The 27801-nt window shown below is 37.9% G+C and overlaps 1 protein-coding gene across 18 annotated transcripts in view; it reads left to right on the forward strand.

Annotated features, from left to right (window-relative positions):
• Positions 1 to 27801, forward strand: part of Cadps2 (calcium dependent secretion activator 2) — a 519904-nt gene that overhangs the window by 182463 nt on the left and 309640 nt on the right. For all 18 annotated transcript variants that reach the window (XM_040728765.1, XM_040728767.1, XM_040728757.1 and 15 more), the window contains exon 3: positions 17029 to 17361. In XM_040728765.1, coding sequence (XP_040584699.1) covers positions 17029 to 17361 — 333 coding nt within the window. The remainder of the gene's footprint in view (positions 1 to 17028; positions 17362 to 27801) is intronic.

Here is a 27801-nt window from a genome sequence, read left to right on the forward strand (position 1 = left end):
GTCCTGGATCGTATAGGGATGCTAGTGGCTGAGTCTATATCCATAGCACTCTGAACTTCCTTGATATCTCATCTGATCTGTGTAGCTAAGCAGGTTTGGCCTGCTTAGTTACTTGGATGGGGCAAAGCTGGCTGAGCCAAAGCCATGGGAATAAGCCAATAGCAGTATTTATCCATGATTCCTGTGTCTGTTCCTCCTTGAGTCCCTGCCATAACTTTCTTCAATGATGGATTTTGACCTGGAAATCTAAGCCAAATAAGCCCATTCCTCCCTAAATTACTTTTATTCATCATGTTTATCACAGCAACAGAAAGGAAACTAGAACAGATCTTAAAGAAATAAATAATCCCAATCACACAAAACCAACTTTGTGCTATGAAGAACCAGCAGGGTTGGGAGACATCCTTGTCCCCTCAGGAATAACTTAGGCATATTTAGCCTGGAAGACAGAGGAGTGTGTTAGTTGCCATTAATCACTTGTAGAATGGACTTGGAACACATTTACAGTTTCTTTGTTATTTCAGAGGTTAGAACTAGTTGACAAAATATCAGCTATAAGAGAATTAGATCCCCAGGAACTGCAGTTACTGACGGCTATGGCATACCAGATGAGTGCTGGCAACCCAGCCTGGGGCCTATGCAAGAACAACAAGTGCTCTTAGCCACTGAGCCATCTGTCCTTTCCCCTAAGGTGGCTACTTTAATAAACTTTGTCTTAGCTAATACTGTTTTTAGTTTTTAACAAGTATAGATATGTTTTTATTTGTGTAATCACTTTGAACATTGAAAATATTCAGGGACTATGAAAGCTGGTGAAACTCCTAAAAAAAAGAAAAAAGAAAAAAATATCAGCTATAAGGAGTGTTGCCACCTGGAAAGAGATTTTGAGAAGCAGTCGACCTCTGGTTATTCACGATGAAAAATCTGACTTTGTCTAAGGAGCATGACAAAGTTTGGATATCATGTGCATGGTGATGATGGTTTTGGTTGTGGGGTGGTGGTAGGGTGGTCGTGGTTTTGTGGTGGGATGGTAGGGGGGTTGGTGACGATGGAGAGGGGATTTAAGTTTTATAAATGTGATTGAGTTTACAATTTCCAGATCCCTTACAGTTTTGAGAATTAAATTGTAGGATTAAAAAACAATAATATTGTTTCCCAAACATAGTTGCCATCTGGTGGAAAAATAAATAACTACAAGATATAAACAGGAAAAGCCATTCAACAGATACTGATTGAAAGATACAACATACTAAGGAACTTCAGTCAGCAAATCTGAAGTTCATTTCCCTTGAATCTAACAGACTGTTTGCTTTCAAGATCGATTTACTTTACCAAACTTTTTCTTCATTTTGAATTTTGGGACTTCATTCCTCAGCTGCAGATCCTTGGGTTATGAAGTGTAAATAACTTTCCATCTTCACAATTGATGCTTTATAAACCTAGAGAAGTAACATGTTCTCCGGTGTCCTGGTAATATTGTAGAAAATACAATGAGAATATCTTCTCCACCTTTGCTGTCAACATTGGTACATCATCTTCTAATCTTCTACAAGAGGAGTTTCTTGAGACATTGATTGATTCTCAAACAAAAGGCCAGTATTTATGGTTTTCCAATTAATTGTGGAATATATTACAATAAAAAATCATGTTTTACTTACCCAAATAAAAACTTTAACTGATAATGGGATGGGCAAAAAAAACAAGTAAAGTGAAATGTCACTTGCAGGATCTAGATTGTTGCTATATGTATGCTCAAAACAACTTTATCCATACCTTTCCATCTATTTAAGCACTTTCATAATAAAATACTGGCGGATTTTGTTGTCATGGTGATTTTGTGTCATCTGTAACGTTTTTAAACTGTGTACTTAAACAGGCCCAAGTGACTGTATGGACCACAGATCGCATTTTGATTATCACCACCCATGAGAATGTACACTCCTGAAGAATTGCCGTCCCACATCCGCGCATTTGCATCCCTGGTTTCAAACAACTATGATTTGAGACTATTGGGGGGAGGGACTACAGTCATTGTTCTGTACTATTTGCATAGTGTCTACATCATATTAGGTGTTACAAGTAGAGGTGATTTGTAGTATAGAAGGGAATGTGTGTTTGTTACATTCTAATAATGCAGTAGATCTGAATATTGCTGATGGATTTCAGGACCAGTTCTATGAGACAACCATTTTTTTTTGGTTTTTACAAGACAGGGTTTCTCTGTATTGTTTTGGAGGCTATCAGTCCAGCTCAGCCTCGAACTCACAGAGATCCGCCTGCCTCTGCCTCCCGAGTGCTGGGATTAAAGGCGTGCGCCACCACCGCCTGGCGAGACAACCATTTTTATCTCATCTAATACTAAAAAATAATTCTGAGAAAATTTATAACATTCCATTCCAGCAGTTAGAAAGCAGCTCTACAGTGATTTTATACTCCCTTTTGTTTCATTCTGCATCTTGAAGTCATAGGTTTTCTGATGTGCTTTAAGTTTTTACTGCCAGATGGAGAGGAAGTAGAGTGGCTGGGAGAGCAAGTGAGAATGAGGTGAACAGGAGGACAAAGTTGAATTTGGAACACGCTGCAGCTTTAACATGGGAGGAGGGATTACATATTTAACTGTGTATAATAAAAATTATTTAAGAACTTATTTTAAACTGCTTATTATGGGAGTTTAGATGTTATATTTAAAACTTACAACAATACATTTTAAAAAATAATTTATACCATTACAATAAAGATAATAAAAGAAAGTCTTTTCTTGATAGAACTTGCAGAAGAATATAGCCTAGCCCAAGATAGCTCAATCTTTCTGTCAAGCCATGAGATGTAGGAAGAATACACATTGTGGGCCCTAACTTGCCAGAGAACACATGACTTTTCCTTCTATATGGGTCCCATTCTTGTATGTTGTCATGTGAATTTGAAAACCAGGTAGTGTGTTTGTGCTTCTAACAAAAGTGTCATGATATATTCTTATGTTTCAAGCTTTGTAGTTGGAGGGTCAAGGAAAATTTGTGAATAGCCTGGTAAGACTTAGGCTGATAAGTTCAAAACTATATCTGAAAAGGCAAACTAAAGTACTGGCTGTCAACTGACACTAAAAGAAAGCTTTAGAACAACTCCTTAACATTGACAACATGATGGAAGTGCTCAATTTATTTTTTAAAGCTTCATATTTTTCAAGTAGCTTCTTTCTTTGTATGGATGGAGACTCATATTAGTCCCTACAGCATGACTCGATAAGCTTTTGGCAAGTTTTGGCTTTAGGTTTGTTCCAGGAGCTTTAGATTCGATATGTGGGATTTGGGTTAATTCTAGGGAACAGTCCTTTGAGATGAACTCTTCTCTAGGTTCCTAATAAATGTCTAGATGTATCTCTTATTTACAGTAGCTTTTTTAGTAAAGAAGATTATTTGTGGTCAATTTTAAAAGGGGGTTTTCCACATTTACTACAGAATGGGGTTGGTTGTCAGTGGTTTCTAAGACTTTAGGATTCACAGATCAATGAAAATTCTCTGCTAATATCTACCGTTCCCCCTTCTATATGAGGAAAAGAAGGGAACATTGAGAGAAATAAATATATAGCTATCTTTCAACCCCCTACTAGTTAAGATAAGCATTCACTGCTAGTGGTTTTATATAACAAAAGGTGATTTGTTTTTCACTAACGGCTGCCATATTAATAGAGTCAACTTTATTAAAAAGTGGAGATTTAGCTACAGACTCTCTTGGGATGACTGTCTCAGTGTTTATCAAGATAGATCAGTTTGTGTGTCCGTCACACTATATATAAGATAAGCAAATACATGTCATTATCACGGTAGTGATGAGCATACCCAGAACATGATTTGCTTTGATACATATTTACTAGGGAAGGAATATATAGAGAATATTGAGGACCAAATAGTGCTTCCCTTTCTTAGAATAGAAAATACTGCTTTGGGGCAATGGAAGAGAGAACTGGGAAGAGGAGGTTGGGGCGACTTGATGAATGGAAGAAAACAAAGCCATACAGTGCTATCAGAGAAACCTCTGGCTGGCTTTGGTTCTTCAGAGTGAGTGACCAGATATGAATGTAATTTACATTCTGCAAAAATAAGAGTTGTTTAATTTTTAGTGGTACTCAGTTCACCATTATTGTTAGAAAATTCATGAATTGATAACACCTGAAAAATAGTTCTTAAGAAAAAATATTCTAAATTTGATTCTTCAAGGACATAACAAATTATGAAACTTATGAGACAATGTTTTCTTTGGCATTATTGAGGAGAAGAGGCATCTCTTATAAGTGGGACTCTTGTACTATCTGCCTGAAGACATGCTGGCATCCTTCCCAGGAACCATCTCATAGATAGCCACAATGATTTGGCAAGAAGATAATGTTTTTCTAGTCATTATGAAATCCTTTTGAATAAAAGAAGCAGTGTGCAGTTCAGATAGGCAGCACTGTGCATATTAAGTGCTTCTATAGAAAAGTGTATTTGAAATCTTATTTGGACAGCTAGGCAGACTTGGCCTTTGAAGATATTGTTTCTTTTAGTCATCACATTCAATTTTGGTATTAGTTCCCTGTGACTTTGTCAAAATTTCAATTACCTCTTTGGTATATGAACCAGGCAGATGAATGAGAAGCGTACCATTTCAAGAGGACCATGTACAATTAAATTTCACCAAAATGTGCAGAAAAATATCACACAGGGTGTGTTAAAAAGCACCCCAGTGTTAGGTTGTTAAAACCCATGCTAAATTTATTTGTGTGGAATTTTCACAAGATCACTAATGGGTAATTCCACAGGTGTTGGTCAGTACCCAGGAGAACATCTTGGGGTATACAATGGACGTGTGTAAGAAAAACAATTAAAATAGTGTTATCATTGAATCCATAGGCCAAGTTTCCCATTATTTTTTCCCAAAGGTACTATGTCTTTAGTCTATCCACTTCTTGGCTTAAACCATTTAGTCTGAAAAAGAAAATTATGGTCCAGAAAACAAAAAGTTATTGTGCCAATTAATGAAATCATGTCAGAGATCTCCAGAGAGACAGTACCTTCTGTCAGTTCATTTTTTAATATGCTTAATTCCCATGCGACCTACATCTGGACAACTTGGAGCTTTCACAGACAAAGTTTTGCAAATGATCTCCTGTTATAGAGCAGAAAACTATTAGGTGGAAACCCCAAGACTAGAGACCAGTTCTATGACCAGCCTTGATTATAGTCATAGTTTGCCTTCCTGTAATAGCTCTTGTGATAGGACAGTGGATGAAAATGTGACATTTAATGAGACATGACATATCAGCATCATACAGTATTATAATTGTTTGACCTATCACATATGAAAAGCTGTTTATAAAACTTATGTACGATTCCTTCTATAAAAAGAACACAGACAATGGGAATTGTTAGGGAATTTGACTCTCACTCTCCCTTTGGACAATACTCATTGTGCTCCCTTTCCTCTGAGATGTTTTCTCATCTCCCATATCCCCATGGATAAGTTCCATAACTTATACTGTCTTCTTGTAACCTAGTAGAAAATCCCCTTGATTTGTTAATGGATGAATTATGAAAATGGCTAGAGTTCACGACTTGAAAGTCTGCTTTATTTCAACATTCTTTCATTGTCTCACTGATTTCCTTTTTTCAGTGTTTTCGTGGTGCCCCTGGCATTGGGTTGCATCCTGGAGCTGTCTTCCACTTGTCATCCATCTCGGCACCCCAGGCTGTGACTCCTGCTCTCAATACTAGGCTTTTCTCATTTTTGTGACATCATTTCTCATGATCTTTTCTTTCTGCAATGCTGTTCCATTGTATACTAGCATGGTAAAGTAAATCAGTATTCTTTCCTGACTTTATATATATTGAGAGCATGCAACAGGATGAATAGAAGAATTAGATCACCAGCCAGTTTCTCTTCCAAACAACGTGCTCAAAGCTTACTTGCTCACATCCAATAGATATTTTATAAGTGCTTGCTGTGTGCTTGGCTTGATGCTTATGTATTACAGACTGTGAGATAAAACAGTTTCTCACTTTGTGGGACCTATTGATTAAATCATATGAATCTGCTAGTTAACATTTAGTTATTAATTAATTGTTATAGTTGCAATGTGAAAGGTACTTTAAAGGAAAAAGGAAGTTTTATGTATAAAACTAGGGTGACTGGGGAGGAATCACTGAGATCTGAAGATAATTAGACGATGATAAAGTGGACTGTAAAATTTTCGGATGACTAGATGGATCCACAGAGAGAGTGAGTTTCACATATGATAGGGAATTGGCAATGTTTCGTTATGTCATGGGGACCTTGGTATGGATTTTATTTTTAAACTATTGAGTTTGACATGACCTGAGGTTTTTGTTGTTGTTGTTTTAGTATCTTTGTGTCAGTAGAGAAAATATGTTGGGTAAAGTAATGATGGAACTTGCTGTCTGCCAGAAGGCAGAGGAACCAGTGAAGAGTCGGTTGGCCGTTTAGTCATAGGAAGATACATGAAGAACTGTTGTAGGGGTATGAGGAAGTGAAAAGTGGCTAAACGACCCCTGGCATAGGATGAGTAGAGTATAGCGACAAGTTGTGTGTGAGCAGAGATAGCATGAGCAAAGAGAGAGTCACGAATATTTTCCACGTCTCAAGGATAGAAATCAGAAATCCTGACACGGGGCAGGAGCACACCAGTGTGGGGAAGTGTTTTAAACTGTCTTGAGACTTGTGAATTGAAATGCTGTCAGGACTCATAAGAACAGGACTCAGTGGTATTAGAGGTCTCAGTCCATAGCTTGCAGTAAATGTGGGCAGGGGTGTTAGTGGGTCACACTTTGTGGAGGTGATAGAAGCAAAATGGAATGCCCCAGAACTGCCAGATCGTGACCAGCATGGCACCTCAGAAAGGAAGTATACCATGGGGTAGCAGGCCCACCCCTCTGTGCTCAGAGCCAAGAGAACTGTTCTCTGCAAAGCTCTTGTGTTCTGGAGCCCACGCCTTTTGAGCATAGCTTTCCCTGTGCTTTCAGTTATAGATTTGTACATTCCCTGATGTCTCTCCTGCAGCCATCCATATCTTAGGGCGCCTGTAGCTAGGATTTCATCTGACCTCCTCCATCACTGAAGAAGTCAATCATCTTCAGGCATCTTTACTTTTTTAACACACCCTCTTTGGACTCCTAATAAGTGGCACGCTCCTTTTAGACTTCAGACTCATCAGCAAGCAAAATGGAATCAACCCTCTTGGCACCTACTTGTCACTTTGGGGAGACAGCTAATCAATAGATGTCAAGTAGTGTTTTGTGCAAAAGAAAGACACAGGGTGAGAAGGTAAAGAATGATGAATGAGAGATGGAGGGAGGACAGGACTTCCTCTTTCTTGTCTTTTTTATTTATTCTTCCCTCATACATTACATCCCAATTGCAGTTTCTGCTCTCTCCTCTCCTCCCAGTCCCTCCCCCATATTTCCCCTCTCCCCAGGTCCACTCCTCTGTTTCCCTTCAGAAACGAGCAGGCCTCCCAGGGATATCACCCAAACATGGTATGACTTTACAATAAGACTAGGGCCTCCTCTTAAGAGATGATAGGTAGTGAGACCCAAGTGAAGTAAGAGCATGTGCCCTGTGGATGTGTGGATAGGTATGTCTTCCTTTATAAAAGTCATTTAAAAGTAGCGGCATAAAAATCCATGAATAACTGTCTCATCTTTTCCCAAGTGAGAATCTAGGAGGCAGCCTAGTTGGGTATTTTGTGCTTAAGGTATCTTAAAAGAACGAGATCAAGTTGTTGGCTAATACTTCGGACACCTCCAGGACCAATTGGGACTGAAGAATTAGCTTTGCAGTTCACTGGCATGGTTCTGAGCAGACTTCTGTTCACTAAGGGATATCAGACCGAGAACCTCGGGTCCTTGTTTCCCAGCAGCTTTCTTCCCACAGGGGCACATGTTGCAGGACCAAGAGCAAGAAAGGGTGCCACAGCCTGTGTGTGACAACCTCATCTCAGAAGTGACCCAGGGCTGGTTCTGCTGGGTCTTCCGTGCTACTGAGTTAGTTTGTGATTTCCCAGCCTTGCTTTTCTGATTCTTCTCTCACACTTTTTTTCCACTCACGCTTTCTAAAAGCACAACTTAGGTTCCTGTCTTCATTGTATTGTACCATGTCCCCTTGGCTCCTTCCCGCAGCTGGCTCTTCCTCTTTGGCCAGGTAAATGTCCTCTGCTGTTAAGAGAAGCTTTTTCTTTGAGAGGAGCCTTCCCGCCAGCCTGGTTCCAGAGCCGCTTCAATCCCAAATAAACACACAAGAGGCTATATTCATTATGAAGCTGTTGGCCTTGCTTGTCTCTTACTGGCTAGCTCTGCTTTAAGTAATTACCCCATAATTGTTAATCTAAGTATGTCTCTTACCAGAGAATAGTTCTGGGCTCCTACCCCCATGGCGGTTACATGTTGACTCTCTTGTGTTTCTCTTTCCCAGAATCCTCCTGGATTCCTAGCCCCACCTATCTAGATTCCTATTGGCCAGACAGTGCTTTATGAGCATAAGACTTCCCCAACATCTCCTCTTTTCTGTTTAAACAAAAAGAAAGGTCTTAACTTTAACACAGTCAAATTGTATATAACAGAACAGTTATCAAGTAAGAACATAGTTACAATATTTTAGCAAGATTTAAAGAAAATATCATCTATCTCATTCTTGTGAGTCCAAAGTTCTATATGTAGCTTATCTTTTATCATAACTAAGGAAAACTATAATTATAACTATCTGTCTTCAACTCCATCAAAGACCACAGAAGGATAATATATAAACACTAGGATTGACAGAGACATCTTACTGCCTGGACAGGCACCCAAAGTTCCTCTGTAACGTTGGGGCATCCATCTTCAGCCCATAGGCCACAATGTGTCTGGAACACTTCTCAGCAAAGCAGGAAATTTCAAACTGTCCATCTGCATTGACAGTCTATCATTCATTTTTCTTTGTCCTGCAGAAAGTCTCGCGGACTCTTCCATGAAGCAGGAACCCTGTAAGACTGAGTTCAGCAGTCACTTTCCTGTAGGTCCTGCATGTCCAGATTATACAACAACAGTCAATCTAGGCAAGAGCAGTTTCTTGCCCAAATGGCTAATCTTGCCATGTTGAAAGCAAACTCCATAACGAGTTTCTTCGATGCCCATCTTCCTCTCAGACGTAATTGGTGCTGCCAGGAGCAGACATTTCTCATTGTCAAGAAAAACCCTAAACCATTTAAAATGCCATTTTCTGATGGTCTTTGAGAGGTTTGAAGACTATCTGTCTCAAATACATCTCTATATATCTAGAAAACCTAACTTACCTAACTATAAGATCTGACTCTTATAAGTAACTATCTATAGCCTGTATTCAATTATGCATTACGTTTTAAAAGATCAGTATAAGCACAATACTTATTCAAGAGGAGAAATATACACATCACAAAATTGACCTTGAATTTGTATCAATAAATGAAAAACAATACCCATACCATAATTCCCCTTTTTACCATTAAAAAGGTTGGCTGTGATCACTAGCCAATTATAAACAATCCCATTTAAATGAAAACAAAGATTTATAAACAAGATGGGAATTGGGACGTCGCTCATTCCAAACTGCTTCCTGCTGGAAGGGGGCGCTGTTCATACCATGGGGATCATGACAAAACTCAGAAACCTGTATAAGTCCGTATTTTCGGGGTCTGTAAGGCTGTATCATCTTAGCTGGCTCAGTTGTTGAAACACCTGGTCCACTGCTTCGGGGGTCTTGGTTCGCGAAACCACAGAAGCCTGGAAGGAATTCTCAGCTTTTCATTTTCTGTAGAAACATAAATAAAATCTCCTTTTCCAAGTAACATATCCTTATACTTAAATTTTGAAGTCAAGGCATTTTCAAAAGATATAAGTTGAATTAATTTAGCAGCATTTATAATCAAGTGTACTTTAGCAGCTGTTCCTTCCTGAGCAATTATAAAACTGAAAAACACAATAGTGTACAGTATCCAGACTCTCTGTGTATTTTCCATCTTTGTGTGGCTTATTTATTTATCTATTATTATTATTACTCTATTTCTTTCACTTTTGTTTATTTTTCTCTGAGACAGGGTTTCTCTTTGGAAACCTGCCTGCCTCTGCCTCTGGGGCAATTCCTACTGGCGTGTGCCACCACAGCCGGCTTTTGCATTTATTTACCACTTTGCCGTTTCATTTTCTCTCTCAATCTCACGTATATTTTTAAACACACTGTAAACCTTTAGAGGTTTTTCTTTATCCAAGTCTGACTTTACTGTAAATCTTTATGTTTTTTGGCCACGTGTCTTATTTGTAAAACCGTGGCTGTTTTAAACTGCCGTTTCAAGATGGCGGGCGTAAGCGTGATTCCAGCTTACCGCCTCAGTCCATGCTGACATCCAGCAAAAGCTGCCACTTCCAGCTGTACGTACACACCTTTCAATCGTTAGCAGAGTCTCTTAAAACAACTTTGCTGGTTTTTTTTTATGCCGAGTCAGGAAGACTCCAGTAAACGAGCCGCGTGAATCTCGGCTTGTCGCTAGCAAAACAGAGCACACCTGAGAAAAATGCTGCTACCAAAATCTGTGCTTCTCTCTGTTCTTCTGTTTTTAAAATTCCTTTAAAGCTTTTGTTGTTTTGCGTGGAAATTCAATCCCGCTCCTGACAACCATTCTGTTAAGTGAAGCTTTTTCCTTTGCTAGCCGCTTTGGTTTATCCCCCGCCAGCCGCCTGGGCTCTGCCACATTCTAGTCCCCAAATAATCACACAAGACGCTGTATTAATTATGAAGCTGTTGGCCTTGCTTGTCTCTTACTGGCTAGCTCTGCTTTAAGTAATTACCCATAATTGTTAATCTAAGTATGTCTCTTACCAGAGAATAGTTCTGGGCTCCTACCCCCATGGCGGTTACATGTTGACTCTCTTGTGTTTTCTTTCCCAGAATCCTCCTGGATTCCTAGCCCCACCTATCTAGATTCCTATTGGCCAGACAGTGCTTTATTAGCATAAGACTTCCCCAACACTCTGCTCATGGTGAATTGGGAGCAGGAAACAGCAAACAGATCCGTTTTTATTTGATGTTTGTTCTAGACCTTCTTCCTTGCTGCTGTCTTTGGAAGTATCTCCTGCTTTGTGTGTGTGTGTGTGTGTGTGTGTGTGTGTGTGTGTGTGTGTGTGTGTGTTTCTTTTTGTTTCTCTGATTCTCTTCACTGCTACTGGAAACAGTTTTCATAAATTTTATTTTATTAACTTAGTCATTTAAATATAGAAGTTTTAGGCTTTTGTTCTTCACTGTACTTTTTTTCTGTCCACAATCCAAGTTCATTATCTCTAACACTCACCATATCTACCAATTTATTTAAAAAAATAAAGACACAGTTTTCCATCTTTATTGTTAATTATAGTCATAAAAAGAATGAAAATCATATTTTTCCCACCTTAGTTTCCATATCTTGTAATTTGGCAAAGTATTCTATTAATCTAACTTTGCTGCTTCCTGCGTTGCCTTCTTCCGGCCCTCTTGCCCTTGTACTAGTTCATCAAGGCTGCTGTTTCCTTTTGATCATGGATCTCTAGCTTAGCTCCAATAGTTTGCTATCTAGCCTTGTTGCTGGCTCCACTGTATGAAACAAATGCCTCAATCAATGTGTTGACACTAGGTCATCTAGCCACCCTAGGTTCCTGCATTAGTAAGGATTCTCTAGAGCAGTGGTTCTCAACCTATGGGTCAGGACCCCTTTGGGGGGTCACAGATATGCTGCATATATTTACATTTCAATACATTAGAAAGTTATTGTTATTAAGTAGCAATAAAAGTAATTTTATGGTTGGGGGTCACTATGATGTGAGGAACTGTATTAATGGTCCAGCATTAGAAAGGTTGAGAAGCGCTGTCATTGAGGAACAGAACTGATAAAATGAATATATATATATATATATATATATATCAATAGATGGGTCTACATGCTGTAGTATGGGTAATCAGGCCATGCACTGGAGGGACTGAGAACCTGGAAGCTACTTAGGCTATGTGTTGTTGGCAGACGTTTCTGACCTGCCTAGTCCCACAGACTTCCAGTCCAAAATAAACACACTGAGCCATCAGCCAAACAGTTTTTAATTAATTTAAGCCTTGGTGTGTTTATGTGGGACTGAATGGTTGTGGAACAGAAACTTCTGTTTACAGCAATGAGGCTGGGTAACTTAGCAGTTCTAATGTAACACTAAAAGACTGGAATATTGTCAGGGAGCTGCTGCCTAGTCTTTGTTGGAAGGTAGGTTCCAATGTCAGTGGATTCCTCAACAGTGATGCCAACAAGAGGCTTGGCTTACAGGCAAAATCAGCACTGGTTTTCCCTGTGACCTGTTTAAGTAATGAATGTCCCCTTGGGGGAAGTGCTACCCACCCAGTAGGATGTTCCCCTCTTGTTTCATCTCTCTAGAAAACATTCTACAGACCCACCCAGAGGCATGCCTCTTAGTTGATTCCACATCTAATCGAGTTGGTAAGCAAAGTTAACCATTAACAACATTATCAACTAGAACCTGGACTCCTCTCTTGCACACTTGTCATTTTCTCTTCCAGTCTCTAGTGGCCTTCCTGGTTAAAAAAATTGTGTGTGTATGTGGGGGCGGCACTACAGTTCCTCATATTTAATATCAGTATATAGTAGGAAAGTTTTCAGACTTCCCTCTGGAGAGATTAATGTTGTATTCTTCTATTCTTTTTGCTCCCATCCATTTTCTTTTCTTAAAATGTCTTTATTCTCCATTTTTATCTTCACACAGTTCCCAGGCTGTTAAAGACAGGTCCCTGTCTATGTTCTGGGCTTTCCACTAACATCTTCTCACTTTCTACTAAGGGTGTTAACTCCATTTCTTTCATTTTCCTTCCTTTTACATAAGCATCTATTATTGTTCTTTCCCTATTTCGTTTTGTTGATCTTTTTCTGACCTTGTCAGGGTTTGGTCTCTGTTGGATTTATCTGTATGCCAGGAACACTTAGTAGAGCCCTAGCATTTTGTCACCATTTAACAAATGTCAATTAGAAAGTTGGATTAAGTTAGTGCAGCCTTGGTTATGGTTTTATAGGAGAAAACAATCCAGAAACAATGTTCATTTGTATTTTTGCTTCAAAGCTAGGGTCACTTAAGTGTACTCTCCCTCTTGCCTAAATGTTGTACATCAGAGTGAAAAGACAAAATAACTGTTCCTGTAGAATATTAGAAATCAATAGTTTTCCCGTAGTGAGGCTTGAGATATTTGTTTATAAATATATATTTTCTGGTTAGGGTTAGTACACATTACACAATTTCTAAAAGATTCAACTTCAGGAATTTTCTAAAGAGGCAGCATTACATATGGCACCAGTAGTTCTTCCCTTGAATCAACTGAGAAACAAATTACATGTAGCTGACCAGGAAATGTATAAACCAGAGGCAATGCATGAACAAAAGTAGATGGCTACTGTGGGCAAAGAAAGCAACAGAAGAAATATTAGAAATAGGAGACAGAGCATCTGAGGGAGGGAGGAGGGGAGAAATCACATGAGAATCCCATTCTACCAACCTGAGATCTCACTAAACATGTATTTCATGGCAGAACAATGAAGCTGTTAGATTGCCACAGTGATGGACATGGGAGATCTTTTTCATTCAGGTTCTGTGGTCAAGTCCACAGAGAGATGCTAGCCGTTATGGCCATCAAGAAGTCCCATAATAGACCACCAGTCACATGTGCAATCAGCAAGTGTTTAAAAAGAAACAAAGAAAATAACTGCCAACATGTTGGTGTGACAAATGAGGCTCTCAAGCCCCTGTTAAGCCAGGTTGGCAGGATTCCTGGTGAGGAAAGATTAGTCTGGGGACTGATTGGTGGTTGGCTCCAGTGGCAGGGCAGGGAAAGCTATCTTCAGCTAGCAGGAGGCTGCTGGGCCTCTGCTGATTGGTTGACTCTGAGCTGTGGTTTTCCTGATCACTGCTCAGCTCCAGCCAACTCCAGTGAACTGAAACTAAGGCCTGGTCCCTGGCAGGGGCTATTAGAAACCTGTGCTGACTCTGGTCTGGCTCCTCTCACTAGCTTCTGGAACTTACTGGGAATCTCTCAGTGCAGATGATGCTCTGAAAAGGCACTCTTGGGGTGTCTGATAAATAGCTGTCTATAGTTAGTGTCACCTGACTGCAAGTAATAACAAGCCCTTGTTCAACTGATATGCTTGCTGCTTCTGGCTCACACTATTGATACTGCTTTAAATGGTATGAAATAGTGCTGTCTGGATGTACCCCTTTGACTCCTTGGCTTCTATACATCCAACTTAAGAAACACCTATAACAAAAAATACATTTATATATGTATAAAATTTATTGTATTTAAAATATAATTATTATATATAAGTGATAGGTGCTATGATATAATTATGTGGCTTATATATAATGTAAAAGTACAAAGCTTCTTTATAATGACTGCCAATGCCTCATGAGAAAACCAATATTAGATTTGGAAAAAAAGAAGAGAAATAATGGCATCCCCATGAGTTCTCAAGCAACATCATTTCCAGACAAAATATATTATTAAACATCTGAATTCCTTTCTCCCCAACTTAGAATTATTAAAAATATTATTAGTTTTACTCCTTTATAAAAACAATGGTTTTATTTCATAACCAAGATTATCATTAAACTAATTATACTTCTGACCTTGAACTGGGGATTCCCCTTCCTCTGCTTTCAGTGTCTTGGGATTATAGGTATAAGCCACCATTGTTTTTATACCTGTCCAGATATAATTTGTTTGGCTTGGAGACAGAAAAACCAAGTGTAGAAAACTTTCCAATCATAAGAGATCCATAGCTATAAAGAGATAGCATTCGTTGTGTGTGTATATTATATATGTGATTGCCTCAGATAGAAGTTACTAATGCTGTGTCATGGAGTCAAGTAACTAAAATATCTAAGTGTCACTGGCTGAAATAGAAAGAAAAAGAGTTTTGTGAATGACCCAAAAGAGAACTAAAAGCATTTTGGGAAATTGTGGAGTCAGGATAGTAGCACAAGTGAGTCACCTGACTTGTGTAGTCCATGTTTGTAGCTGGTTTATACATATACGGGTGCTGTGGGGTAGTCAAATGGTGTAATCCTAACTTAAGAGAAATTAATCTTTCTGACTCAATTCTTAGGAACACACTTGCACTTTGGGGAGCTGGAGATACAGTTCACCAGTCAAGAATGCTTGCAGCACAATCATAAGGACCCAACACCCATGTAACAAACCAGATGTTCCCTGCACACCTATAACCCCAGTGCTTAGGTGCAGTAGAGACAGGGTCACCGGAGCTGGCTGGTTTCCATCCTAGCTAATGAGGTGAAAGCCACCATTCATAGAGAGACCAGGCTTCAGAGGGTAACTGGAGCTGGCTGGTTTCCAACCTAACTAAGAAAACAAACAAGTACAGGGAAAGACCTGGCCACAGAGGACTAGGTGAAGAGTGATAAAGATAACATTGATATGCTCTTCTCATCTCTAGATATTCACAGATGCTGACAACACATATGCTAGCATGCATACATGCTTGTGCATGAACATACATACATACATACATACATACATACATACACACACAAAACATGAAATTGACATTTCTGCCTTATAAGCATTATCAGTAGCAGTATGTAATAACACATAATAGTTGCATTAGCTTTTCAGTCTCCTGGAAAAATCTGTGTCATATAAGAAAAAGAAATCAGGAACAATAACAGTATCGTATGATTAGTATTGGTGACAAAACCATTGTTGGATTCATAGGCATATCATTGGCAAAACAGTTCTTTATGAATCTTCAATGCTGTTTAGATCTATAATTTAGAAGAAGAGAAAGATCAGTACCAAATCTTGTACATCTTCAAAACATATCATTATTGTTACTCATCTCCCCCTATGTGTTTCATTAGTCTTTATCGCTCTGTAATTATTGTTTGTTAGTTTTGCTTTTTATTTGGTTATATTGCCTGGTAATGATGAATATTAGATTGCTATATTCTTAGCTAGTATTAGTGGAAAGTCACAACTATCTTACGGTTATTTCCTTCTCCTCACACCCGTTTCTTGTAGTTATGAGACAAGTGTTAAGCGCTGGAAGCTGATGAAATCAGAAAAGGGGCCAAACACCTCTGACCTCTGTGTCATGAAGTAATTCAGGTTAACAGCCACATAGGATGTTCATTGACTTCAATTATAGTTCTACAAAACTGTGACCTGTGACTCCCAAATATATGTAGGGAAGATGGTCATATGTTTCCAGCTAATTTCTCAATGATTTGAATGAGAATGAGGTGGGGAGCTGATAAGAGAGTTCTAAACAACAGAAGTTTTGTTCTTCTGGCTTCTGAGTCTGGGAAGTTCTAAGAGTCAGCAGTTCTCAACCCTTTGGGAGTAGAACAACCCTTTCACAGGGATCACCTAAGATCAACAGAAAACACAGATGTTTACATTATAATTCGTAACTAGGAAAATCATAGTCATTAAAGTAGCAACGAAATAATTTTATGGTTGGGGGTCATCACAGCATGAGGAAATACATTAAACAGTTGCCTCATTAGGAAGATTGAGAACCACTTCACTAAGTCAAAGTGCCAGAGGATGTTGTATTTACTGAATGACTCTTGCTTCCTAGACCATTGTTTTAGCACCAGTGTTCTCAGGCAGCAGAGGAATGAGACAGAACTCTAGTGTCTCCTTTCAAGCCCTTTCACTACCACTACACTTTATAAAAGCCTTTTGTGTTGGGGCCTTGGCCTTCAGATGGGAGATATGTAGATTACCTCCACTTCCTCACGACTGCCTCTCTCAGTTTTTCAACAGTTCCAACTGATTTGGGACTTCTTTCGTATGTTACCATGTATTCTGCTATAGTTGTGTTACACATTTGGTGCCATGGTAGAACATTTGGTTCCCAGGCTGGATTGCTTAAAGCATAGACATTAGTGACCATACCTAATTATAAATGTGTTTGATTTTGTTTTTCAGGTTTTTCTGAAGAGTGACCGAGTGGCCAGAATGGTTCAGAGTGGAGGGTGTTCTGCTAATGATTTCAGAGAAGTGTTCAAGAAAAACATAGAAAAACGTGTACGCAGCTTGCCAGAAATAGATGGCCTGAGCAAAGAGACTGTGTTGAGCTCATGGATAGCCAAATATGATGCCATTTACAGGGGAGAAGAAGACTTGTGTAAACAACCAAACAGGATGACCCTGAGTGCCGTGTCTGAGCTTATTCTGAGCAAGGAGCAGCTCTATGAAATGTTCCAGCAGATCCTGGGTATTAAAAAACTGGAACACCAGCTACTTTATAATGCATGCCAGGTAAGTGCTGTGATGTATGCCCTTCCCATATTTGATGAATGGAAGGAACATAGAGTTTTTTCACCCTATGAAGAAGTGTTTCACATTTATAATCAGTTTTCTTGGATAGTTGAGTGAGATTCATTTTTAGCAAATCAAAGAGTGAAATTTGAAAGCATGTTTGTAAGAAGTTGGGTGTGGGGAGAAGAATGTCAGTATCATTAGCCAGTTGTGATTGGTCCCATTTGCCCTATTTAAGGACATCAGGTTTGTGCCTACTAGGCATATACAGGGTGAGCCCTGAATAGAAAAATGACAATCCTCTGCCTCCTCAACAATGTCCCCAGTATATAATAAGCCAGTGCTCCTCAGTGCAAAATAATTTGTCATAAAGGTGTAATTGAAGTAATTGAAATTTCAGTTTTTTTCTTTAGCTCAGTTTAAAAGAAATGAATTGAGAATGATTGTTAAACTGGCTAATTTAAAGCAATGACAGCTAATAATATATTTTTCTTAAATTGTAATTCTAGTCGTGAATATGTAAAATTGAATAAAATTTCATATGGTTTTCATTTTTAGACTGAATGATTTGCCTAATAATGTATGCCTTAGGTTTATTTTGGCTGTATACATTATTTAACTTATCCCTAATATGCAATTCAAATTAACAAAACTCTACCATTTTAAAATTCATTAAGAATTGTGCTTCTATATTATATACATATTTATTTTTAATCTTTTGGAAAATTTATTTCCCTTAATATCTGCATCCTATTCATGTTTCTTACCTTGCATCACTACTTTGTGAATAATTTTAGATTAATAAATGAAGAATTTGTTAATAATAGATTAGTATGTACTTTAACCCTACAAACAATTCGTGTTTTCACTGTGTCATTAAGCCAGATGGCGGGTTGATAGTGGAGGATGACTGTAAAGCACCATCTTATGTATTAACAAATATGTACAACTAAGACATTCGTGTCATAGTGTCCACAGTGGTTCTTTTATGCAGTTTTAATGTTGATGAGCATTAATAAGTGATAAAATTGAGACCCAATCATCCTATAGCTATTTAGTGAGAATTTATTTAAAGTCTAAATTAAAGAAAACAGGCTGAACAAGCTGATCTCCATGTTCCAAATGCAGTGTAGTGGCAGAACCTCCCAAATAATTATCTATACACTCCAATGTACTGCTTATGTAGGCCTATAAAATACAACCCTACATATTACGGGGTTATGGTTATTAACACAACATTTTGTCTTCTTTATAAGAGTGTTCTTTGAGGTTTGAACCTTATAATTTCTCTCTTCTGTGACTTGCAGCACACAATACTTCTATTTCAAATCACTGATGTAATAGTGCATTTATATTTAAATTCAGTTCTATCAGAATTTGCCTCGTGTAGACATGTCTATTAGTCTGTTCTGTCATTCTTGTAGAATTGCATTCTTTATCATGATGTTCTTTGGTGTTTCTCTAAAGCCTACTTTGTCTTAAACTAGCTGCTGCTTTCCTATGATTAGAGTGAGCATGGTGGATATTTTTCCTTGTGTTGACTTTTAACGTATTCTTTAATTTTAAAGATGCAATTGGGTTTCAAAGGTTGATTTGTTTTGTTTACACCCACTCACATAATGCCTGTGTTTAAACCACTCATAATTAAAGTGATTACTATAGTTGACTTAAATAATATAGCCCTTGGTTGTTTTATCCATTTTCCTTTGTCCCTATCTCATTTTCTGTCTTTTGTAATTTTTAACACTTTTTGTGATTTCATTTTTATATCTTTTTTAGATATAGCATACATGTTCAATGTTTAAATATATTTACTAGGTATCCTAAGTTATATATTGTAGATCTTAATATAGCCTAAATCCTCCCTCCTGTGACACTAGAGGACTTTAAGCATATTTCTGCTCCCCTGTAATTCAGTGTTCCCAAGTCTTTCCTCCCTTCTCATGTATTGATATAATCATCTTGATTTTGATATACTATAGTCATTCAATATGTTGTGACAATTATTGTTTTAAACAGTTAACTTTTCTGTTTTGAATAAGACATTCTTAATTACTGTAACAATGCTTTTTTATTAGTATTAGCACATTCTGTTGAGCCTTAAACTTTTCCCTTTGAAACTAGCAGCATATTAATAGTTGTAATTAAATCTCCTTGTTGGACAGTTGTTTCTGGCTCAGATGTTTGCCTTGTCCCTTCTCAGTCTCTTTTGTGCATCTTGGATTATTCTAGAAAGCAGGGATGTTATGTCAGGTGATAGGATCTAAGATAATAAGACCTCCTTCTGAGAACTGTGCTTATCTCACTATGCATTGGATTATGCCTGTTTCCTGTGGCCATACATACTAGAAGCTTCAAAATTCTCCCTGTATGCTGTGTCTCTGTCTTTTCTTTTTTATTGACTAATTGAATTTGATAATTTCATACATGTTCATAATGCATTCCGTTTTCTCTCTTCCCCACACTTTCTTATTTCCCTTCCATCTCTAGCAACCCCCTCCATCTTTCTATCCCCTTTCCCAGATTCATGACTTCTGGTTTTGTTTATGATGCACTTAGTTTAACCAGAGCCATGGTGTGACCTTTTTGCAGATCTATTTCTCTTAATTTCTGTATCCTATTCGTGCTCCTTATTTTGCATCATTGCTTTTACTGTGAATTGTTTTAGATGAATAAATTAACAATTAATTAATAATGAAGTAGTATGTCACCTTAACACTGCAAACAATTCACACACTCGTCATACTTGTTTTCACTGTGTCATTATGACTGAGGGGATCATCAGTGGATATAACGGAAGGCAATGATTTGCTCTCTCACCAAGTTTATCAGCAGGAGGTAGTTCAGCAGTGAGGGATAGGGTTCCATAACTTCTCCTCTATCCATGCTTGTTTTTGTTCCTATGTTCCTGGATTCTGAGCTTTCTTTGCACTCCACAGAGAGTCTGTATCTCACATCTGTTTTGGCTGTCATCTATTGCTATTTTGGAGATGTAGCCATAGGAATGTGCTGGAAAGGGGAAGGGGTGCCTTTTAGTCTAATTAAATCATTCAGTGGACCCTTGTCTCTGAAATAGAACGTTTGTGTTTCTGTTTCTTGTCCAGGGGACTCATTCCTTCCTACTTCAGAATCCCTTATTTCTTTCTATCTACAGACATCCTGATGTATCTTCCTAAGTTCTGCTATCCTGATCACTGAGCTTTTGTGGTTTGGTTTTGTTTCTCCACTAGATAAGACAGGAAAGCCACAGGTGATGGTATTGTTTCACTGAAGCTGGAGGAAGTGTTCAACATTTCCTAATGGTAAAAATTTTCCTCAGTTGGGAAAAGGATCTGGTAAATTTAGGAAAAGCCTTCCACCCTTCCACGGCTACTTGGGACACTCTCTTGAATCGTTATTACTAAAAGGGAAGACAGTGAGACACCCTTAGTCTCTGTATTCAGCTGAGCATCTTGTCCAAGGTACCAGGTAAGCAAGCATCCTACCAAGCATCTGGTGCTGCTCATCCAAATAGTATGCCTTTCAAATTTGTATCTTTTCACATTTTGATTAATGGTTTCCCCAGATTTGGGGGTCTCTAAGTCTAAGAAATGTCTTTGTCCTTGGTGCATGGGCTGGCTTTTTGGAGACCATTCCCTATGGTCTTGCTCAACCTTGATGTAGCAGGGAGTGGCTTGGTCCTGCCTCAACTTGATGTCCCAAGCTTCACTGACTCCCTGTAGGGAGTGGATTGGGAGGTAGGGTGAGGAGAAGGTGGGGGGAGCTGGAGGAAGGGAGGGAGGAGGAACTGTGGTTGGTATGTAACATGAATTTAAAATTTTTAAGTAAAAAAGAAACGTCTTTGATTTTTCTATTTGTTCAACCTTTGCTTTTAAGAATGAGAGTGATAATGGTTCAAATTCCTCATGTGTTTGAACTGAAAATGGAATTATTTGAGTTCTTGACTGAATAAAGGTTTAGAGGTTTAGAGATAGGTCCTTAAAAATAAGTTTAAAAGAATCACAAAAACCTACTCTCACGGGGGCAGTTTTCCTGGGGAATTACAGTGGTTTTGCAGAAATTATGGAATAAACTAAGAAAGCAAACTAGATTCTCTTTTCTGCAAGTGAAGTACAGACACACATGCCACCTCTTGTGTGTGTGTGTGTGTGTGTGTGTGTGTGTGTGTGTGTGCGTGCGTGCATGCATGTTGGTTTTTATTTGTTGTTGTTGTAGTCTTCCAACAAAATTTGGAAAGGAAAGAAAGACAGAAGTCACAGAAAATACTTTGTGATTTATTAGAAAGGAATATTTTGGAAAGAGAAATAGCAAATCTGGTTTTAAGGAGCGCTGAGGGGGCCTCATCGAAGCAAGCTGCTGGAGCCTGTCCTCAGGCTTCCTGACACACAGGAAAGGTTTACACTCCTCATGGTGTCACAGTCTTCCTTATGTTCCTTCTTGCATAGGCTCTTGGATTTGCCAGCAGTGGTCCAATAGAAAACAATAAAAACATATTATATACCTATGGTCAGAGATTCAGATTAGAGAGCTGTTCAGGAATATGCGGAGGACTCAAGCAGCCAGTAGGTCTTCGTGGTCTGGAAAATGGAGACAAAAAGGTCTGGAATGAGAAAAGACCTTTGCCGTGACTGCCCCTGGCACCTGCTAGAAATCACCTAGTCAGATCCGTAGCCCTATAGCTGCACAGTAACATCTGGCTTAAAATAACAGGAAGCTAATGTTTAAAAAGCACAGCCATTAACATTATTTCTGCTCAGAACCAGCACCTTAAAAATTAGCTGATTAAGGCATTGAGGAAGCCCCTAAAACTCCAAGTTAGGACATAATACATACCATGCTAAAGCTATGAAGTCTGGGATCGTTGAAAGAAAAGTGTCTATTTAGATGTTATTTTTAAATACATATGTAATATATACTTGTCATAAAATTATTACAAAATGGATTCTAAGAAATAATAATCTAGGTATTACCATAAATTAAATATCATATTATTAACACAACTTGTCATTTGGTTTGAGGATAGTACGTTTTTACTAGTGCACATCCATGCAGCAAAATGATAGGAAGAAATACAGGTGAGAAACTAGAAGGACTTACCATGAAGAACATATCCAGAGTGTTCATCATAGCTCTACAGATCATTAGCCATGATTAAGTTAGCCCAGAATATTAAAAGTGCTGTAAGTTAGGACAAAGAATAAGCTGACAGCAAAAAGTCTAACTTCAGAAGAATATTCAAAATGCAGTGACAGGGATACTAGATAGATATTAAAGATAGGCAGTAAGTTAGCTGGTTTTCTTTAACCAGAGATTAAATGTGTTTATTAACGATTATTTTAAAATATGACATAAGCTAGATACAGCATGTTCAGATTAATTAGTAAGCTCTTTATCCATAACCATGTATGGATTATAGATAATATACTCCATGAATTGTGTGAAATGAGAGCACATACAGTGACACATAAGATCAAGATACTTGGTAGCCTTGGTTTTTAAAAGCATGCCTTTGTAAATGTCACAGTGATGTAGTAACTTGCTACATGGCTCCACTCTGCAGAGTCTAAGAAAGGCAGGATAATATATTTAGACATGTCATTAAAGAAACTTACCAAAATGAGAATTTTGCTTAATTGCCCAAATTTTCTAGGACAGAGAGAGACACGCACAGACTACAAAATAGGACGTAGGGTTATGGCTAACAATGACATTCACATAGAAAGCTAAGGATCTTCCAAACTGTAAAGACAAGCAGCCCTACATGACCAGAGCCTGAGTCATGAGTACTCTATACTCATGGCAATGCTTATCCTTCTGCCTCTATATTTAGATTTTAAGAGGATTAAGTAACTCAATTTTATAGCTATCTAGATCCTAATCTTTTCTGCCAAAAGGAACCTTCATCATTTTTTTATAATCTCATTCCATTAACTGAATAAAATGACTCACCTAGATTTACTCAAAAGTCAAAGCAAAGTTAATTGAGATCTTGATCTCCAACTTTCATCCTGCACCTAAACTCCCTGTAGTCTGAGAATTTGAAGGGGAATTAAGAATATTTGTATAACTGCCTGAATGTTTTTTTTCCTGTGGTAACCAAAAATATTTGTGAATTGTTAAAATTTAGTGTTTATGATTCCATTTCTCTAAAAGCTTTCAAACCCTTTGAACATTAGGTTTGGACTTGAATTGGATTTTAGATTTAAGCTGTGTTTATAAAACTTCACATACTTAAATAAATAATTGCTGTGTTTCTTGACTCTTCCCCTATGGAAGGGAGTTCCCCCATGGAAGCCTAGAAACCGTGAGGCATTAGATGTTCTGAATACTTCAATTCTAAGCCTGCAAAAGAGCATTAAAGTGGGAGAAAAATGTTCCCAAGACTGGAACTGGCTTCACTACAGCATCTTCTTTTCACTTATTATCATCCAACAGCATATGCTAGAAACTAGTTGTGTTTTCAGTGGAAATAAATGCATTTTATGTAGAGTCACATTTGATAACTTTCAAAGTAAAAAATTAATGAGGAAATTATAATTGCTTAGGGATATTTTTGTGTATATATTATTTGAAATGTCAAAAAATACTTGAAATGTTCAAGTATGATTAAGACCTTGGGAGTAAATAAATTTTATTATTTCCGATTTTTGAGATATTAAAATTGATGATTGAAATACCGATAAATACTTATAAATGTGTTTACTTCTTTTCTACAGAATTTCCTTATGCTGCAAATTAGATGATTTTGATTTAAGTAAATTTGAAATACTAAAATTGATGTTTGAAATAACTATAAATACTTATAAATATAGTTACCTCTTTCCCATGCAATTGCCTGGTACTATAAATTAGATGAGGTTGATTTAAGTGAATTTGAGTCTCTGGTTGGTAATATTCAGTAAATTTTCCCTCTAAAAATTAGATTTGTTTTAGCATTGTAAATATATCAAATTATACATTTTATTAATGAGCTTTACTTCACTATACATTTTATTTCTTAATTTGGGCTTATATATGGCCACTCAAAGAATTGTTGCTGCTGGGTGTGGTGTTGTACTCTTCTAATACATAAACCACAGAACCTGGGATGTGATCTTGAGTTGGGGCTGCCTTGTCTGAATAGAAGACTTGGTCCTTGTTTTGTTGTGGTGGTTTTTCTTTGTGTTTGCTTGCTTGCTTTGTCTTTTTGGCTAGGTTTGGTGACTCACACCTACAGTCACAGCTAAAGCAGGGTGGTCAATCTACCAAGTGATAATACTGTCATAAAAATATAAAGTAGAAGACATTCCTTAATAATATTTCTCCTAAAATGTGTTAAATGTGCTTTTCATTTTAAAAATTACAGCACCTCTTGCCTCTGCTTTCCTTCTTTTTTTAGGTCTAGGCTGTTGATGTTAGGAAATGTTTTCAACTTTTCCATTTTAAAACTGAGAACACTTTTACAAACTGATGAAAATTTTTCATAATAATACCGGGAGAGATATAATTTTGCTAATATACTTGTTGCTTTTCTCAGCTGCTAATATAGTTTCAAATATAGTTTGGAATGATGTCTTTATTCTTCCTGGTTGGTTGCTAATGAAAAGTAGTCTATCAAAGGTACCACTGTAGTTCTGCAATATGATTTGAGGTATTGTATGGTAATGCCTCCAATTGTGTTTTTATGTGGCTCTACATGGTTACCTTTCCTAGATGTATGAAATATGACATCCGAATTTTGATGGCTATCATATTAACTCTCTATATAAATTTTAGCAGTACAACCACTTTCAGGATATTAACTCTTTTCATCATCTAGTGTCTCTTTAATAATTTCTTACCATAGAGTTCTTTCAGTTGTTTGATTAGACTTAATATTAGGTATTTCTTGAGCTATTAAAAGTGGTATCTTTTTAATAATGTCTTCCCTAAGAGTACATTTTTGGTATATATGAAGGCTACTGGGATTTTTAAAAATTATTTCATGTATATTAGTATATACACATGTCCAGAAACTAGAATTACAGGTATTTTTAGCCACCATGCATTTGCTTGGAACCAAACCCTGGTTCTCTCTGAGAGCAGCAAGTGCTTTTAACTGCTGAGCCATTGCAGCAACCCCTAGGCTACTGTTATTTTTTAATGGAGAATTTTTTATCTTGCAAAATTAAAATGATATATTTGTCTGATACATGACCCAGATTTGGTTATTTCCCTCAAGGTATTTTCATGTGATCAGAAGACAGATATTAGTACTGTTCATCGGTACACTTCTGAGGATATGTGCCTGTGAACCTGACGTGAACATATTAATAACAGTATCTTAATTTGGTGTTGGATTGCGTTCATGATTTCTTTAGGTTTCTTCAACTCTATGAGCGCAATAGGAAAATTAAAAAAACTTTGTGAGAACTACTTGATGCTAGGTACCCTCAGATCTTTAATTCCAGCCGTTTGTGCAAATGTGTTCAGTGTCTGCCATTCCTTGGTGCCTTGGTGATACTGACACAAATGTAGTAGTGAGGACCTTATCCCAAATTCACATCTCAGGACTTTGCCCTGTGACTGTATCTAACTGTCAGGGAATGAGGGAATTGTGTCCAAGAAGGAGAGTCGATACGACAGTGTTAAAAATTCAGCGTCTATATCGGAGTCTTATTCAGTTTAACAGGATTTTTAGGGATTGTTTTAAATTTCATGATTCTGTGTATGTGCCTGTGTAAGTATATGCCACCTGTGTACGGGTACCCATAAGATTCAGAAGAGAGGGAAACTTCCAGGAACTGGAGTTATGTGTGGTCATGAAACTCTCAACTTGGTGCTGGGAAGCAAACTCAGAAGGATAGTGGGGCCTGTGAATTGCTGAACCACCTCTCTAGAACATTTTTTAGAATATGGCAATTCCTGTGCTTTAAAAGATGGACATGAACTTAACTCCTGGAAAAAAAAAATACCATTGAGAAATGCACAAGGGACTGGATGCTTCCTGTTATGTTTTGACTATTAAGTATCCCCTGCAGGCTAATGCCTTGAGTGTTCGGTACCCAGCTAGTCATGCTATTTAGGAAGATTCCAGGAACTTTAGCACTTCACTGGAGGACTTAGGACACAGGGAGCACATTCCTGTGAGATGCATCTCTTCTTAGAAACCTCTGCCTACCTCTGCTTCCCATCTACCTCCAGGGGCAGAATCTCTTCTCCTACATGTAGTTCCTCGTGATGATGTTCTGCCCAAACATCTTAAGGTCAGGCAGTCGAGGACTGGAGAGACTCTATAACCATGAAGCAAATAAATTTTCTCTTAGGTATTTGGTCAGAGTGATGAAAGTCTTAACTATATACAGACTGGAATATGTTAGAAGGCATGTTATATGAATTTCTAGAGAAATAAGAGCAGGGCTTAACGAGTCAGACAGTTTGATGGAAGAGCTTAGAATGTGCCTTGTGATAGGCAACACTGCTGAAGAATGACAACTGTGAGAACAGCTGGACTCTGAAAAGTTCTTTGGGGTGTGGTTTAAAGAAAGATTGTCCTGCTTCTCATCTCACCTGTAAGGATGGGTCATGTCTTCTGTTGAATAGAAAAAAGACAAAGGACTGGAACTCCATATTAATCTTTAAGTCATCTCTCCACGTTCCAATTTCCTCTTGTTTTGGTTGTGGGTATATTAACACTCCATGGTACAGATACTTCATAGATAACAACATAAAGAGTTGAATTCTTTAGTTTGGCTAATTATCTTGAAGGGTTCCACCCATGAGCTTGAGCATAACATCACAGTGACCAGATGCAGTGCATGGTTAAGTAGAATAGTTTATTTCCTGGAAACTAGAGAGCAGAGAGAATGGTCAGGGTCCATGTACCAGATACTTCAAAGGGTCTGCCTTCAAGGTCCCACTTCCTCCAGCTGAGACCTGCCATGTAAAGATTCCAGTCACCTCCTTTGGTTAAAATAATATCTACAACATAACGCTATACTTTCATGGTTCCCAATCTTTCACACTTCCATACTGTATGCTTTTAAATCTACTGCAATACCTTTCTTCCCTCATTCTCTTGGGCTTTTTTTTTTAACTCTCAGAAATCTTAGTAATTAAAAATCATCTATCCATAACTATACCACAGTCTAAATGCTACAAGATGGTAAAATTTCCTTCACCACATAATTCATTTGTCACCTTTAATTTCAGCTTCCCACTGAGTTGCAGGACAGAGACAAATGAGGGCAGAGTCTTTGCCAGAATATAACGCAAGTGGCTTTTAGTCCAGTCTCCAAGAGAGCCCTTATTGCTACAAGAAAGTCGTGACTGCTTCTTTTCCCATGAGTTTTCTGAGATCCCACCAGAATCACCTACACAGGTCTTCTTACAGCATTTTTGAACTTCTCTAGCCCAGGTCTCTGATTCTTCCAAATTCCTCCTACAACCCAGGTCAAAAGACCATACTTCTGGTACAACAAG

Source organism: Mesocricetus auratus, unplaced genomic scaffold, assembly GCF_017639785.1.
Source record: "Mesocricetus auratus isolate SY011 unplaced genomic scaffold, BCM_Maur_2.0 Super-Scaffold_100019, whole genome shotgun sequence".
Taxonomy (NCBI): Eukaryota; Metazoa; Chordata; class Mammalia; order Rodentia; family Cricetidae; genus Mesocricetus; species Mesocricetus auratus.